This window comes from Pseudopodoces humilis, chromosome 5 (genome assembly GCF_049639895.1).
Source record: "Pseudopodoces humilis isolate 2021_Gansu_Grassland_sample_001 chromosome 5, ASM4963989v1, whole genome shotgun sequence".
NCBI lineage: Eukaryota > Metazoa > Chordata > Aves > Passeriformes > Paridae > Pseudopodoces > Pseudopodoces humilis.
The window spans coordinates 24,335,420-24,350,102 of record NC_142204.1 but is presented as its reverse complement, the minus strand read 5'-3'; the positions used below and the strand labels follow the sequence as shown (position 1 = coordinate 24,350,102).

Below are 14,683 nucleotides of genomic sequence, written 5' to 3'. Positions count from 1 at the left end.
TAATTTTCTTCTCTGTTCAAGCTCTGCGTACCAGCATCTTATATTGTTCATCCTCAAGAGAGCGTTTTGTCATTTTTGATCCTTTATTAAAATGCATTCTAAAGAAATAAGGCTCAAAGAGGACCAATCTGCCATATGCACACCAAAAGGAAGGCCCTGGCTCTTTCATATTTCACATTATTTCAGTGAAGAGCAGCTGTATAAAAACTTCATGTACAAACTCACTACATCAGTGCCAAGCTTCCAGAATGATTATCCCTTTTACAACAATTTCTGATTAATATTTTGAAATTCAATGCATATTTCTATGGTTTTACATTTAAGGCAAATCAACATCCTGCCTTTCTTTTTCAGCCACCATCTACTATTTTATATATAATATGGATATTTAAGGAACCAAAAGGGTGAGCACCAAGCAACCAACCAATGCTCCCAGCACGTTTAAACGAGACTGCTTCACACCATTTACTATGGTAAGGCCCTTTTTAAATAAACACAGTAACTCACTGTTTGTTTTCTTCACCAGGAGGTGGAGTCTTGCCATGCCCCTCCATTACAAAATCCTCATGTTCCATCTGCAAAGGCAAGCATTGCAGGTCAGAAATCGGTGGAGCAAAATGCACATCACCTAAAGTGGCCCTTTTCATACGCAACAACTCAAAACAGCCACTTTATCACAGTGGCTGGTCCAGAACAGATCATGTAGTTTCTTAGCAACATATGTACATCTCCAACCCCATTGCTATGGTATCATTTCATAGCACAAATTTCAGAAAAATCTAGCAAGGGAAAAAGAATGGTTTAATGGCTACAGCAGAATGCTATCAGTCAAGGTACATAGGTTTTAAGTTCTGCTCTGCTAAGAGCTTCCCTTGTCATTCTAAGTATTATTTCTACCACTTCTTCCCTATGTATAAAGCAGGAAGTAAAAAAAGGTTTATCTACGTTTCTGGAAAAAAATTTAAATTTCAGAAGAAACTTATTAAGCACAGAAAAGAAATTGCTACAAAAGCAGAGTACTTTTTGTGAAAAATAACTTTTCTTTGAAAAAAGACTTTCACTGCACACACAGCTTAGTTAGCAGGGTAAAAAAGAGGCCTAAGAAAACCTCAAATAGATGCTGTTCCAATGACAACATAAGGTAGGCATTTCCTTTGGCTCTCTTGTTAGAAGATTCCAAGGGCAGTAAGGAAGTTTTATGTTTAATTGTTTGCTTTTAAAATACCAGTTTTAGCACAGATTTTCAGTAATTTCTTTGGAGAGAAAGACGAATTACATTGTATTTGCTCATTAGTTAATTATGCGCTCTTCATTTAATCACTTAATTCAGCCAGAAGCTCTTGCATAGGTAGCAAAACATTCTTCTCTTTATATAAAAATTCAACACATGCAATTAGTATTTTATATAAACATCCAGATACAGTTAGGAATGCTCTACTTCATGTGAAGCCAGCAAACAGGTCACACTGCAATACTCAATAAGCCACACAACAAAGTACTGAATCATAATCACACACAAATCCATGCCGCTACATTAAACTGGAAAGAGGAGAGAACCACTATTCAAGTCAGATAAGATAACACAGCTTAGTCAGTCTTTGAAGGGTCAAAACCCCCCCAAACCAAAATTCCATCAGCCACCTCCTCTTGTGCCCCTGCTCTCCCCCCAAAACAGTAAATTTTACTCATTTGTACATTAATACTTTTGTCAGGTCAAAAATACTTTCAAACCCCTGAAATCTGCATATTGACATCTAACAAGGATACAAGAAATTACATTATTTGACTGCCCAGGCACAGCACTAAGCAAACCAGGAATGAACTGACAAAGTGGTGAACTCTAAGGTGCTAATGACATCCATAAGACAGTCAATCAAATATGTGTAAATTCACATTTGTAAACATGTACCTCCATGTCTCCCAGTCCAAATAGTATTTTTATGTAAAAGCAATGTTTGAAAACAATAAAATTTCTATTTACAGTTATTAAATAACTTGCACTTTTATCCACGTATTTCCACTCTATCAGACACACAAATTTATTTGTACTTCAGTCCATACTTGATTCACAAGAGCTCTAACAGCTGGACTCACACCTGTCTAGCTAAAGAGAAAGACATCTATTCCACTTAACTCAGTTGTTGAAAATGCAGAAACAAGTGTGTCAATGGATAAAATAGCTACAGATTTGTGGCCACATTGCAAAACAGCATGGTTCTGTAACTGAGAGTAAATGTTTAAGAATTACTCTTACACAGGAGGTATTTTAGCCTGTTGCTGGTATGAGACAAGTACAGTTCACAGGAATAATAAGCAAGGGAACAGTTTGTGGCCAGTACTGGGAAGACAAAATGCAGCCTTTCTGAGTAAAGAAACCCTACATACAGCATATATAGTGCTAAACTAACAAGATCCCCAAGTAAGACCGAAATTCAATGTAAAGAAGCTGTAGAAAAGGAGGTATTATCATTAAAAAAAAAGGAAAAAAAAGAAGTAGTGTTAAAAGGCAAGGATTTTAAACCAAACAAAAACGTAGGAATGGGAAATTATTTTATTAGATGATAATCAAGAAATCTGAGAACTGGAACATCTTGTAGATCACCACCAGAACAAGGCAATCACTGAAGTACTGCTGATAAAACTGTTGCTTTTTTATTATGAACTTTATATGAAGAACACTAGTGACATCCCAGTTCCAGCATGCTTATCTATCAAGGTTTCATTTCAAAGACAAGTGGGCAAATAATGACAAATAACAAAAGACCTGAGCTAAGAACAAGATTGTGCCTGGACTGACAATCTCTTTTAAAACAACTGGAGAACCCCATCTGCTTTAAGATATGGTAAATCAGTTTGCTGTACTTCAGACAGTAGACAGAAGTATCTGAAATTACTAAAATCTGCATTATAAAAAACTGTAAAAGATACGGTTCAGTAGCAGAGACACAAGAAGTTCAGCAAAAAAATTAATCACTGAGTGAGGAAGTACTCAGGAACACGGAAACCATTCAATATACAAAATAAAGATTAATTGGTAGGGTTTCACTGATAAATAAAGCCAGTAATAAAATGCACCAGCACACAAAAAAAGTCATAGGAAGGAACTGACTGTTAGTGAACTAGAAAAAAATCTCATTTTAGAATGAATAAACAACTGGACTTGCAGGAAACATTTGGCTGGTCAGGCTCAGAGGACAAAGTGCTGTATGCTGCCTAAAGGATGCTATCAAGTGAAGTGCTGCAGGAGTCTTCCCCAGGACAAGTCCATTAAATATCTTTACCAATGACTTGCAGGGTCAGTAAGGTGTATTCTAGTCAGAATTTAAAGACAAAGTTTAACTGGAGTGAAGAGGATCAATCAACAAATCTGCTGCCATTCCACTAGTCAGCCTGGTGGAATGGTCCCTATAGGATTTGGATGAATTCAGACAGGACAAACACAAAACTCTTGCACCTGAGAGGCCCTGGCAACAATACAGGCTGATGACTGGCTGGGAAGCAGTTCCATGGAAAAGGTCTTGGCATAAAGCGAGCTGATCGTGAGCCAGCAATGTGCCTTGTCAGGAAAGGTCACCAGAATCCCAGGCTTTATTAAAAAGAGCCTTGCCAGTAGATGGGGGAACTGATTGCCACCTCTACTCAGTGCTTACTATTCCAGACATTGTCTCATGCACCTCATTTTGAGCCCCCACAATACAAGAAATACACCCAGAATGTGGGCACGGTAGCCACCAAGATGCTCAAGAAGCCAGAGCACTTGTCCTGTGAATAAAGGCAGAAGGAGCTGGGCTGATTCAGCCTGGAGAAGAGATGACTTTGGGGAGACCTTAACAGCAAGTGTCTGTACCTACAAGGACGTGAGCAAGCAGTCAGGCTCACACACACGGTACCCTGTGACAGGACAAGGAGCAGTGAGACTATGTTAGAACTAGAAATGTCTAGAATGGATACAAGGTAGCCTGTTTTCACCATGAGGACAGTCAAGGACCAGAACAGTCAGCCCAGAGTAGTTTTGCAGCCTCCTCGCTTCAAGTCTTTCATGGACTGACTAGGTAAAATCCCTCACAACCAGGTCTGACCTCAGAAGTGACCTTGCTTTGAGCAGGAGGTCAGACTAAAGACCTTGGAAGGTCCCTTTGAACCTGAATTTCCCAGCAATCCTATGAACACTAGAACAGATTCAGTTTAATATTGAGAGATAACATACCCGCACTTTGATCTGGAAAAGTCTAAGTAAAATATCTTAGAAAGTTGCACAATTTAAAAAAAACCCAAAACCTCAAAAACAACAAAACAAACCAAACCCAAAATAAAACAACCACGAAGAAAAAATAAGTTATGCTGAAGAAAGAAATACTGAAGAGTCTGCAGCAGATCTATAGTACAGCCTCTTTTAGAACAGTGTCTACGAGGAGAGACAATGAAGACTCAAACCCCTCCCACAACACTCCAAAAACATGAGATGTCAAAGAATGGTGTAGACAGAGGGGAGATTTCACATGAATAAAATGCAACATTTGTCCTGCAAATCTCCCTCAATGCAAGACAACACAGCACTGAGGCATACACAAAAAAAAGCAGCATGACAGTAGTGTAAGAAACCTTTTGCTATTACAATATAAATAAAACCCAACTCACTCTCAAAAGAACACCTGCAAGATGATACACAGAGAAAATGTACTACTAAGCAGACAAAAAATTAGTTTTTGAACAAACAAATTGCAACACTGAATTTCACAAGTCTTTGCAGTTTTTATGGTTTATGTACCTATAGGTACAATGATTTATCTCTGTATTAGAGGACTAGAAACAACAGCAGTATAAGCTTTTCTGTTTCTGGCAATGACATTACTTTTACAAAGTGAAAGGAGAAGTTATATATAAAGATCATTCAACAGGCCTGATCCAGTGCAACAATTTCTGCCTTCCTCTTTTTGCAGAACCTTGACTCTAACTTTCTTTTGTTTGCCTGCATATATTAAACAATTTGATGATCGGTGATCTCTAGATCTCTGTTTTTCACTTGGAATTCTGCAGGTTTTAGAATTTTTGTTAGAAAGTGATACACAGCTTATTTAATGGTATGAAACTTCTAGAATAAGCTCATAAAGTAATATCCATTTCCATCTTTCTGCAAAGTTTAAAAGTCACTTTATTGGGTAGTTCATCTTAATTCAAATAGATATATCTGACGAAGAGGCTTCTGAAAACAATTAATAAGCAAGAAAAATTCCAATAAAATTCCAAAAGCATTTCTTAGATATTAATGAAGTTTGTCCTTAGGCCCAGCTGCCTATTTATTAATTTTAAGATTAAAAAAATACTTCAAAATTAAAATGCTTAGGTCTTCTTTACTCAATGACAGTAATGATGTCATACTGCATAAAGAACAAGAATATGGTGTTTTAAGTTTTTGATTAAGTGACTATCTGAGGATGAACTGAAGAGAGGAACAGCACGTAAGAGCCACTGTTAGCTGAAAATACTCTTCTTTTTCTCCTCCACCCACAGTTCTTATACAATTCCTGGGCACATTTCTTCCCCACAAGTCTCTCAGCTTCCCTTCATTCTGTGATTACCCTATCCTGCTCAGCACTCTTTGAGTCTTTTTTAAAAGAAAACTGGAGCTCAGAGTCCTCGCTAAGTTCCAGCCATCCATGGCACCCAGCAGCCTCACCAGATCTGGCTAACTGCAGCATTCAGAAAAGGCGCTGCTTTCTAAGCCTTGAGCCTCTCCTGACTCACAGTGTACGTAGGAAACGCAGTTGTCCTCAATATGTAGAAAAATAATGGAAGGTGGAGCTAAGAGAGTACTCTTGGATGTGTTGTACTGCTCCCAAGGAAAGGAAAAGAGGTGGAATGGCAGAGGATATGAAACGCTTTAGCTTCTCGTAAGAGGACTGCAGAGGGAGCCATTGATTCCAAGAGCAGGAATCAAAGGAAGCGCACTCCACACCTGTTTCTCCTGGCAAGCAATGGAGAAAGCTTCAAGATTTTGGCAGCTGGAAGCAGGAACCAGAAATAGACCCTGAAACACAGCAGGGGAGGAATTCAATAGAAAACTCTTTTTTTTAAAAAAAAAAGGAATTTCCACTTGTTGAACTCTGTATTTTATTATTTCTAAGTCTTTTTCTCTATAAATCCAGGTACCTGTGAATATCCAAATTTCAAAACAAATTAATACATTGAGTGTTCTAAATAAAAAAGACAATCTGGTTTATTTAAGAAAAGCTATTCAGTGTTAGACAGTCAATACTTAACTTCTAGAAAATTAAATTTATCATGAGCTTCAATGTAATAAACTATATTTTTTTTGTCCAGAAGTGCAACACCTGTTACTACAGTTTCATACTACTCTTCCTAAAAATATCTTCAATGAGACCCTAATGGATTAGATTAATGAGTTAACCTTATCTCCTAGACAAAGTCAGCAACACTTTAAAGGGTCAGAAAGTTTCAAGGGCAAAAGCCTCATCTTTCCTGAATCCCAATGTCAGAAAGCACCTTTTCCTAGTAAGATTCGACGCTTGAATTAGCTATCCTAGCCCACCAAAGATGAACTGAGCTTAAGAGAAACCAAGCATTTTCTCAGGGAAAAAAGATAGATATTTGTGAGAAATCCTTTACTTATTATGAACAGCTATTCATTTTAAACAGTCTTCTGGTCTTCACCAGTACAAAGAAATGTACTAATGCAACTTCATCAGAGAGCTGCTATCACCACCTTTTCCTACTCATTCCATAGCTCCTTTTCAAAGCCGTTTTTTTTCCCTATTTAAAAATCAAAACAAGCAACCCCCCCAAACAAAACAACAATAAGAAACCCCCAACAAAACCCCAAACAAACAAAACAATTTAAAAACCCGAAATAAACAAAAAATCCACAAACAAAAGTACTTGAGCCAGCCAGGAAATGAAGACTCAAGTTTTCACTGAAAAGCATCTCAAGCAGACACAACACCAAAACATTATCTGGCACATGACCAGACACTATGGTTGAGACTAACCAAGGTCAAATGCTGCTTTCTGCAGGTTGTGGCCATCTACTTCCCGTGCTTTAAGCGAAGTGATGATTTTCACACAGCCTACAGCAGGCCCAGTTTAAGACTGATAAATCTGATGTTTTGTCACAGCTATAACACCAAGGTCCCTCCCAATCATGGTCAGCACCGTAAACAGGCCATCAGCACTTATTTTGTCTTACTAATAGTTGTTTTAAGGAGAGTTGCACAACCCAGTCCTCGAAATCCAAGCAATTAATCGCTAGTCACTACTGCTACAGTGGTGGAAGCTGTGTTATAAAAAAAAAAAGAAATCTCAGAGACTATTTGAGGTCTGACAGAAATGTAATCACTACTACAAATGAAACGAAAGCTGAGTCACCTCTCTGCCTGGCTTCATTATAAGCACTCTGGACAAACTGCATTGGGGAAAATTTTACTACTAGGAACAGATTAATTAAACTTTTAATTTAACTTCTTTTAATAAAAATGCAATTTAGCTGCTAACACTTCAATAATTTTTTAGGAATAAATTAGCGTTGAGCTAATTATTTCAAAATATGCACAGAATAGCACAAATTGTTTAGCAAAATCAGTCTCAAAATATACTTCTTAGATTAAATCTTAATCTCAGTACACAAATGAAAGCATTAAAAAATCCTTAGAATCTGTGATTTGAACTGAAAAGAAAAAAAAACCAACAACAGCTCCTAAAATGAAAAAGCACCAAGTATTTTTCTGAATCACAGAGAGAAAAGTCTTATAGATAAGGTATGCATGAAATACTGGCTGAATTTTTGGTCTCTTTCAGAACTTTGTTGTATTGTGCAGCATTGTGAGGTACGTAAATTTTCACTCGAACCTTTTCTTTTTTCCCTCAATTTTGCCAAAGCATAGTCTTGTTATATACAAATCACCACCAGAATATGTGAACCATCTCCTAGCCCACTCAGTATTTTCTGGAAGCTTTTCAGCAGGATCTAGATGGAGCATTTCAATGTTATTACCATCACATGGTCCTGACTGGTTTTCTGTCAGTTACAGGAGAAGTGAAAACTTACTAACCTGCTAAATCCCTCCCCCTGCTAAATCACACTTCACATTCAGTGGTCCCTGCTAATCATTTTGAATGCTAACACACTTACACTAGAGTAATTCCATTCAGAAGTTACTAATCTGCTACTGGTGTTTGTTACACACAGCTCAATGGTACTCTAACACCTGGCTCACTGAAACATTACATTAACTAGAAGAAATGCCAACATGTTAACATACACCATCATTAAAACGTGCATCATCCATATGGAACAGCACAACAGATTGTCAGTGGGAACTCAATTCATCATTAACCTATGGAACTCAGAATATGTAATTTATGCTACACCTAAACAAGCACAAAAGCTGCAGCAGCGGTTAAAGACCAGAAGTTTTGCTTTTAGTTTCAGCTGTCACCAATTAGTCACCAAGTAATTGGAGAAATAACCTATGGCTCACTTTCTATGTAATATTTAAGATGCTTGTTAACTAATATTCTGTGAAATACCCAGAAGCTTAGCATGAATTCCCTGCTAAGCTTAAACAGTTTTATAAATATCATGAAAACAGCAGTCGCACTTAAGAAATGCTAAAATGGTTGGGATCCCAGCCACATTTCATATTGTACAAATCTGAAAGTTTACTTCATAAAAAATGTATTATTTTTTTAATGTATCACTAAGCTGCTAAGTATTTAAAATACAATAGCATGTGTGTGTGCATATATATATATAATTAATATAAATCTTGCTCTGAAAGCAATTTAAACCACCTAGTTGTTTGCAGCAAGATAGAGTTTTACCTTATGTCAGCCACTGAAGATGTTAAAGTCACTCAAGTCATGGTATGACAGGATATCCAGAAATACCATCTGAAAACTTCAACTCTGAAGCTGCCAAGGCAGCTTTGAATAATAATTCAGCCATCTCAGACACAAAAAACGAATAGTGTTCTGAATTTAAGCAAAAGTACCTTCCTTTTCCTGCTCCACTGTTGATGATCCATTTTTCAGTGTGTTCCATCCATACACTCCATCCATTTTGTAGTGTGCTCTGTGCATACATAGTATGGACGGATCTCAGGAAAATATGAGTTTAGTAAGACAAAAAAAATTCCCCTATTTTATTTAATTAACCTTTTATATTATTCTTTAGCTAAAGAGCAGAAGCATTTCACAAGCCATGAATTCTTGCTAGCTTCAGCTACTTTTTTTGCTTTCATAAAAAGATTTTTACACTTTCCGTTTAGGGGACACATTTGACCCTAAAGCCCTTGAACAGTTCACCCCCACCAGTAATTTCAGAAACCACTTGTATGCAACCCAGTGATGCTATTTAGCCAACTCATTTTACAGTGAATTTACTATTTATGGTGCACACAGATGAACAAGTTATAGCAGTTTAAACTGACATCTGTAAGTGGCTGATGTTCTCATATTACACATTGTTAACCACCCTGACACAGAAGAGAGAAAACATATTAACTTTCTCCTACTTGGATTTGGAAATCTAGATGATGTGTTGCCACAAAAGGGCAACGGGCATGAACTGCTGAAAAAAATTTCAAAGCCTTAAGAAAGAAGATGATAATCAGAATTACAGAAAATTAAACTGCACTTTTGCACTACACATTTAATCGCCTTCACTGCCACAAATACTGTTTGCAGCTGTTTGTTAGGAATGACCGAAAGTGACATAAACCAGGCACACACAAATTGGTACTGAAGTTTTTCTGCCTTAAGATCAGACAGACAAGCAATAGAAAGAAGAACTTTCTTTCATGTTCACAGAAATCTGTTGTGTGGATTCTAAACATATAGAAACTGCCAGTGGCTGTTGAGGGTTAGGCCTAGAAAGTTCCTCAACACCTGGAGGCTGAGAAGAAATCTGTTATATGTACGTATTAACCCTGCCCTAGATCTGTATTAGGCATCCACTTTTGACCACTGTCAAAAAGGAGAAGGAATACAGGCTATCCACACCCACAATACACAGCTGCTTTCCAGTTTCTTGTTATCAGAATGCAAATCCGGGAGCCACTGACAATGCTGCTTACTTGTAAAATTTTGCCCAATTTATCAAGATTATTAAAAAGATTAGCTATTTGACAGACCACCAAACCACTAAAATAGCCACTCATCTCTGGAGCAGAGCCTGGGCTTTTCTACAGCTTGCCCTCAAAAAAAAAACAAACCAGCAAACCTTTAGATGCCATGGGAATAAGTTATTTCTCTGGGAATTACATGTAGAAATTACATCTGTTGATACCAACCAATATGATTTCACAGTACCTCTAAATATTTCTTAACCTAATTCCACACCACTGCATCTGTAGACAACTAATACGTTCTCCCCTCTTATGATACACCCTCTTGCCTACTGCTCAAATGCTTCAGTGACTTTAAACAAGTGCCAGGAGATGCTGACATGTTTTAATGTTGCTTTTACCCTTCAGGGGAACTGATATCACACAATATGTTTCTGCAGAGTTCCAGTATCCTTTGTTGTCTGGTCACCCTCTTATGTACTGGAATGATGAAGACCATCACTACTATTTTTTACTACTACCACCACAAGAATAACAACTCGCACTCTTCCATACCCAATGAATGAAAAAAAAATTTGGAGGAAGTGAAAAAGATTCATACCCATCTACTTCACAAAATGAAAAGAAAATAGTCCTTGTAGGGTCATGCAAATATACAAAGTCTTGCAAATGCATGAAGTCAGCAAGACCAATGAATTTTACACCTTTCAATGACTCAGCCAAACAAACATTTTACAAATTATTTCTAAAGTAAATCTAAGATTTTTTTTAAAGTAGGGTAGAGTAAGCTTTAATGCCCCTGACTCAAATTTCTCCCCAAATACCTATCTCCCTCAGGTCTGCCATAAGATAGAAAAATTGAAAACACTCATCAATACTTCCACATCTGTAAGACTTCATATAAAGTGACCAATTATAAAGAACTCTGTCACAATTCACATAGACTACAACCACTGCAAACACTTCTGTAAAGCCAATACCAAATGGAAAGAAATCAAAAGGCAATATTCTAAAAAAGCAGAAACCCCTCAAATTGTGTGTCAACAGTACACCTGCATAAGAAGAGACACTTTGTAAGCAAAGCCACAAATCAATTTCCCTGACTGTCATTCATCTCACAGTGGGACTATACCACATAAGCTCTCAAATGCAGAACCACTTTTTTAATATTTAAGCAAATATCTGCTTTTTTGTCTGCTTTGAAAAGTATTATAAACTGTAATGTAATCAACTGAAGAAGAGATGCTATTGGTTGAGAAAAAACTAATGAGAAAATATTTATGAAAAAGAAACAACCTATAAAAGAATGGAAAATATGAGTTTTAAAACTGAATGTATTTTTAAGACTGAAGGGTTTTTTCCCTTAGAAATGAGACACACACCTATTCACTGCAGTGAACATGCCACACCAGTACACTTCCTCCACATGAACCTCACATATGGAAAGACTGGATCAAAGAACGTATGGTGACAGTTCTTACAGATCTCAGTCTCCTTGGCATGTGATGGTATTTTCCAAGAGAAAGAAAATACATCATTGTGTCAACCTTCTCTTTTGTGATTCAAAAGCACTTCAGAGTATTTTGAGATTAGAAAACAGAGAGTCATCTTTCAGTTCAGCATCTATATTTTAGCAGTCTTCACTATGGATAAGTAGGTTTCAAATGAGCAATCCACCTTGCCTCTGTAGAAAACAGTACACCCAACTGGCAGAATCCTGAACTTGATCCTGAATTTCTTTTAAAGTGTCTAAGCAATTAGGCTATCAACAGCATTCCTTTACAATAGTTCAAGTAGTACTGTCTAATTCCATGTTCTTTTTTTGCAAAGTCCTCAACAGTTTTACCTTATTTATAACTGCTTCTTTATAGTGAGCCTTGATAACATACCATACTGCTTTTGGCTGGGATTGAGCTACATTTCTAGACAGTAGCTGGTAGAGGACTGTGTTTTGGATTTGTGCTGGAAGCACTGCTGATAACACAGGGATGTTTCAGTTACTGCTGAGCAGAGCTCACATAGCACCAAGGCCTCTTCTGTTTCTCACCCCACTCCACCAGCAAGCAGGCCAGGGGTGCACAAGAAGCCAGGAGGGGACACAGCCAGGACAGCTGACCCCAACTGTCCAAAGGGATACTCCGCACTACATGGCATCGTGCTCAGCATGAAAACTGAGAGAGTGAGGGTGTGTGGGTACGTTGGCCGGGGCTAACATTGCTCATAGACAGGCTGGGCATCAATTGTTTGGCAGCAAGCAATTCTTTTCCTTTTGCATCATTTGAACTTTCACAGGTTTTATTTTCCTCTCCTCTTTGTTGTTGGTTTGGGTTTTGTTTCCCCCAAATTATTACACCACCCTTATCTCATTTATCTTATCAAATAGCACATATTTTCTGACTTTTACCCTTGCAAATTCTAGCCCTCCATCTCACTGCAGGGGCAGGAGTGGATGAGCAGCAGTGTGGTGCTTAGTTGCCAGATAGGGTTAGACCCCATACCATAATTACAGCTCTTTGTTACAATGCCTTGAAATTTTGAAATTTGAAGCTATAAACTCACAAGCAGGCTTGCTTGGGTTTTCTTCCCCATGGAGAAGGGTCCAAGCATGCAGCGTTTTGTAGGAAAGTATTTTAGGTTCTTTTCCTGGCCACAGCGTTGAAATTCCAGAGTAAAACTAACCCAAAATTTCTGGTCCTCTTGATGGACTATGTTAATTTATACTTAAAACAAGAGGTTTAACAAAGTATCGTAACACTTTTACAAGCTTTTTTAACATGAAATTAAAAGGAATTTTAAGTAAATTAATTCTTTACTGAGAGCCTAATGGACTTTTTTTCAATACATGATATGCAAATATTTTGGGTCTGAAATTGCTCTCCTAAAGAGCCGTAGCATTTTCAGGTTAACAAAATGAAGCTAGCAGAGCATGAGATGACATCAGTTTCTGCTGTGAAAAATTCTTTGTCCTCCTAGTTATTAAGCCGCTACGTTTTAGAAGCAGCACAAATTGTCTTGTTAGGCAGAATACCTCTCTACTTTTCAAAGACTATACAAGATACTTCATACAAAGACTCCAGGAACTTAATATAGTTGTAAGTCACCTTTACAAAGACTAGCTCCTCCTACAACTCATGTTCCAGAAAAATAATGGAAATACACCCTGTATATCAGGGCACAGAAATGCTGGAAGCTCCACAAATGACTCACCAGTGGACATTAAAAATGAAATAACTAAACAAAAAAACCCCAAAGTCTACTGTCCTGGATCCAGTGGAGAAGCAACAGCTACAAGAGTAAACTGAAACCTACTCAGGACTGTCAGGTACTCGCAAGATAGTACACTGAGGTTGAAAGCTCACCTCCTGTAACAAGCCAAAATTTTCCAAGAGTGCAGGGATTCATACTGAACCGTCATCTGAAAGCACCATGTACCAGGCCAGTACTAGAGTGGAAAAAATATTTTTTTATAATTACAGTCACAAAGCAGACTGTTCATTTCATTACTGTATAGGCCTGAATGTTTTAAATTATTTAGTGCTATCTGAATAGAAACCCAGTTCTATATCAGTCAAGTAGGATCATAAGCCCAGAGATACAGACATCGAGGTTTTGGATGCTGTAAGTTTAATTACTTAACTAAGGGGTTTTTCCTTATTATATTAATTCTAAATTCCACAAAATGAAAGCATCAGCCTAACTCTTGCACTATTGTCATGATGACGCAGGAACTGAGCACACCTTACCCATAAATGCAGTTAGTGGTACATTCCTGCTTTTAGGAAGGAGAACTCCTAACAGCACTTCCTTGTGAATTTTAAAGTTCTGTTTATAAATATAAAAACACCTAACTTAATATAGGCCTGTGTTCCTTAATTCTCAACATGTATGAAGTGAAAGCAAGTGTTTAGATACTTGAGTCACATACTTTTTAACCTTTTTATCTTCTTTGTGTGAATGCTTTAGGATAAAAAAACCCACCAAAACCAAACATCACAACAAAACATAGCCAATGCCAACAGAGCTCTGAAGAGTGATTTAAACAGAAGGCAAGTGCTAGTTCATAATTAGACACCAAGAGGCAAGAAAAGTAAGAATTAACGAGGCTGAGAACAGGCAGTATTCAATAATGTAAGGGAAAGATTCACAGATATGAACAGCAACTTGAAATAAAATTAGGATTAACAGGTGGCCTCAAGACAGCTTGTAAGCGACAGTGGACAGTGAGACTGAAAAACAGGACAAGCCTCAGTGTCCGTGTCACTGGTTTTGAAAGAGCCAAAGTACGAAAAAGTAGCCTAATTCCTGACCTACCAATTCAGTTCAATAAAAATTTCTATAAATACTAATGAAAACTTTGAATAAAATTACATTTACCTAAAACCATACAATACAGAATCTTTTCGCTTTTTCTGTTCTTATTAGGAATTGAGTATTACTAAACATCCTGTGCAGTCACATTTTTCATCAAAATTTTGTGTACCTAGATTTTTAGTATACAAAACATTAAAATGGCAGAACTATCTATTTTTCCTCCTTTTTCTTCTACAACACCAAAGCAAAACCATGATTCATAAATACCTTTCTATAAATTACTTTAGTCA

The 14,683-nt window shown here is 37.3% G+C and overlaps 1 protein-coding gene across 14 annotated transcripts in view; it reads right to left on the bottom strand.

Moving 5' to 3' along the window:
- The window catches only part of TNRC6B (trinucleotide repeat containing adaptor 6B), a 122,994-nt gene that overhangs the window by 87,010 nt on the left and 21,301 nt on the right, over positions 1-14,683 (bottom strand). For 12 of the 14 annotated variants that reach the window (XR_015772483.1, XM_088054994.1, XM_088054991.1 and 9 more), the window contains exon 4: positions 508-575. The exons of the other annotated variants lie outside the window; for them this stretch is intronic. Coding sequence is in view for 11 of the 12 variants with exons in the window: in XM_088054994.1 (XP_087911120.1) it covers positions 508-575 (68 nt within the window). In the remaining variant the exon portion in view is untranslated. The remainder of the gene's footprint in view (positions 1-507; positions 576-14,683) is intronic. 14 annotated transcript variants of the gene reach the window in all.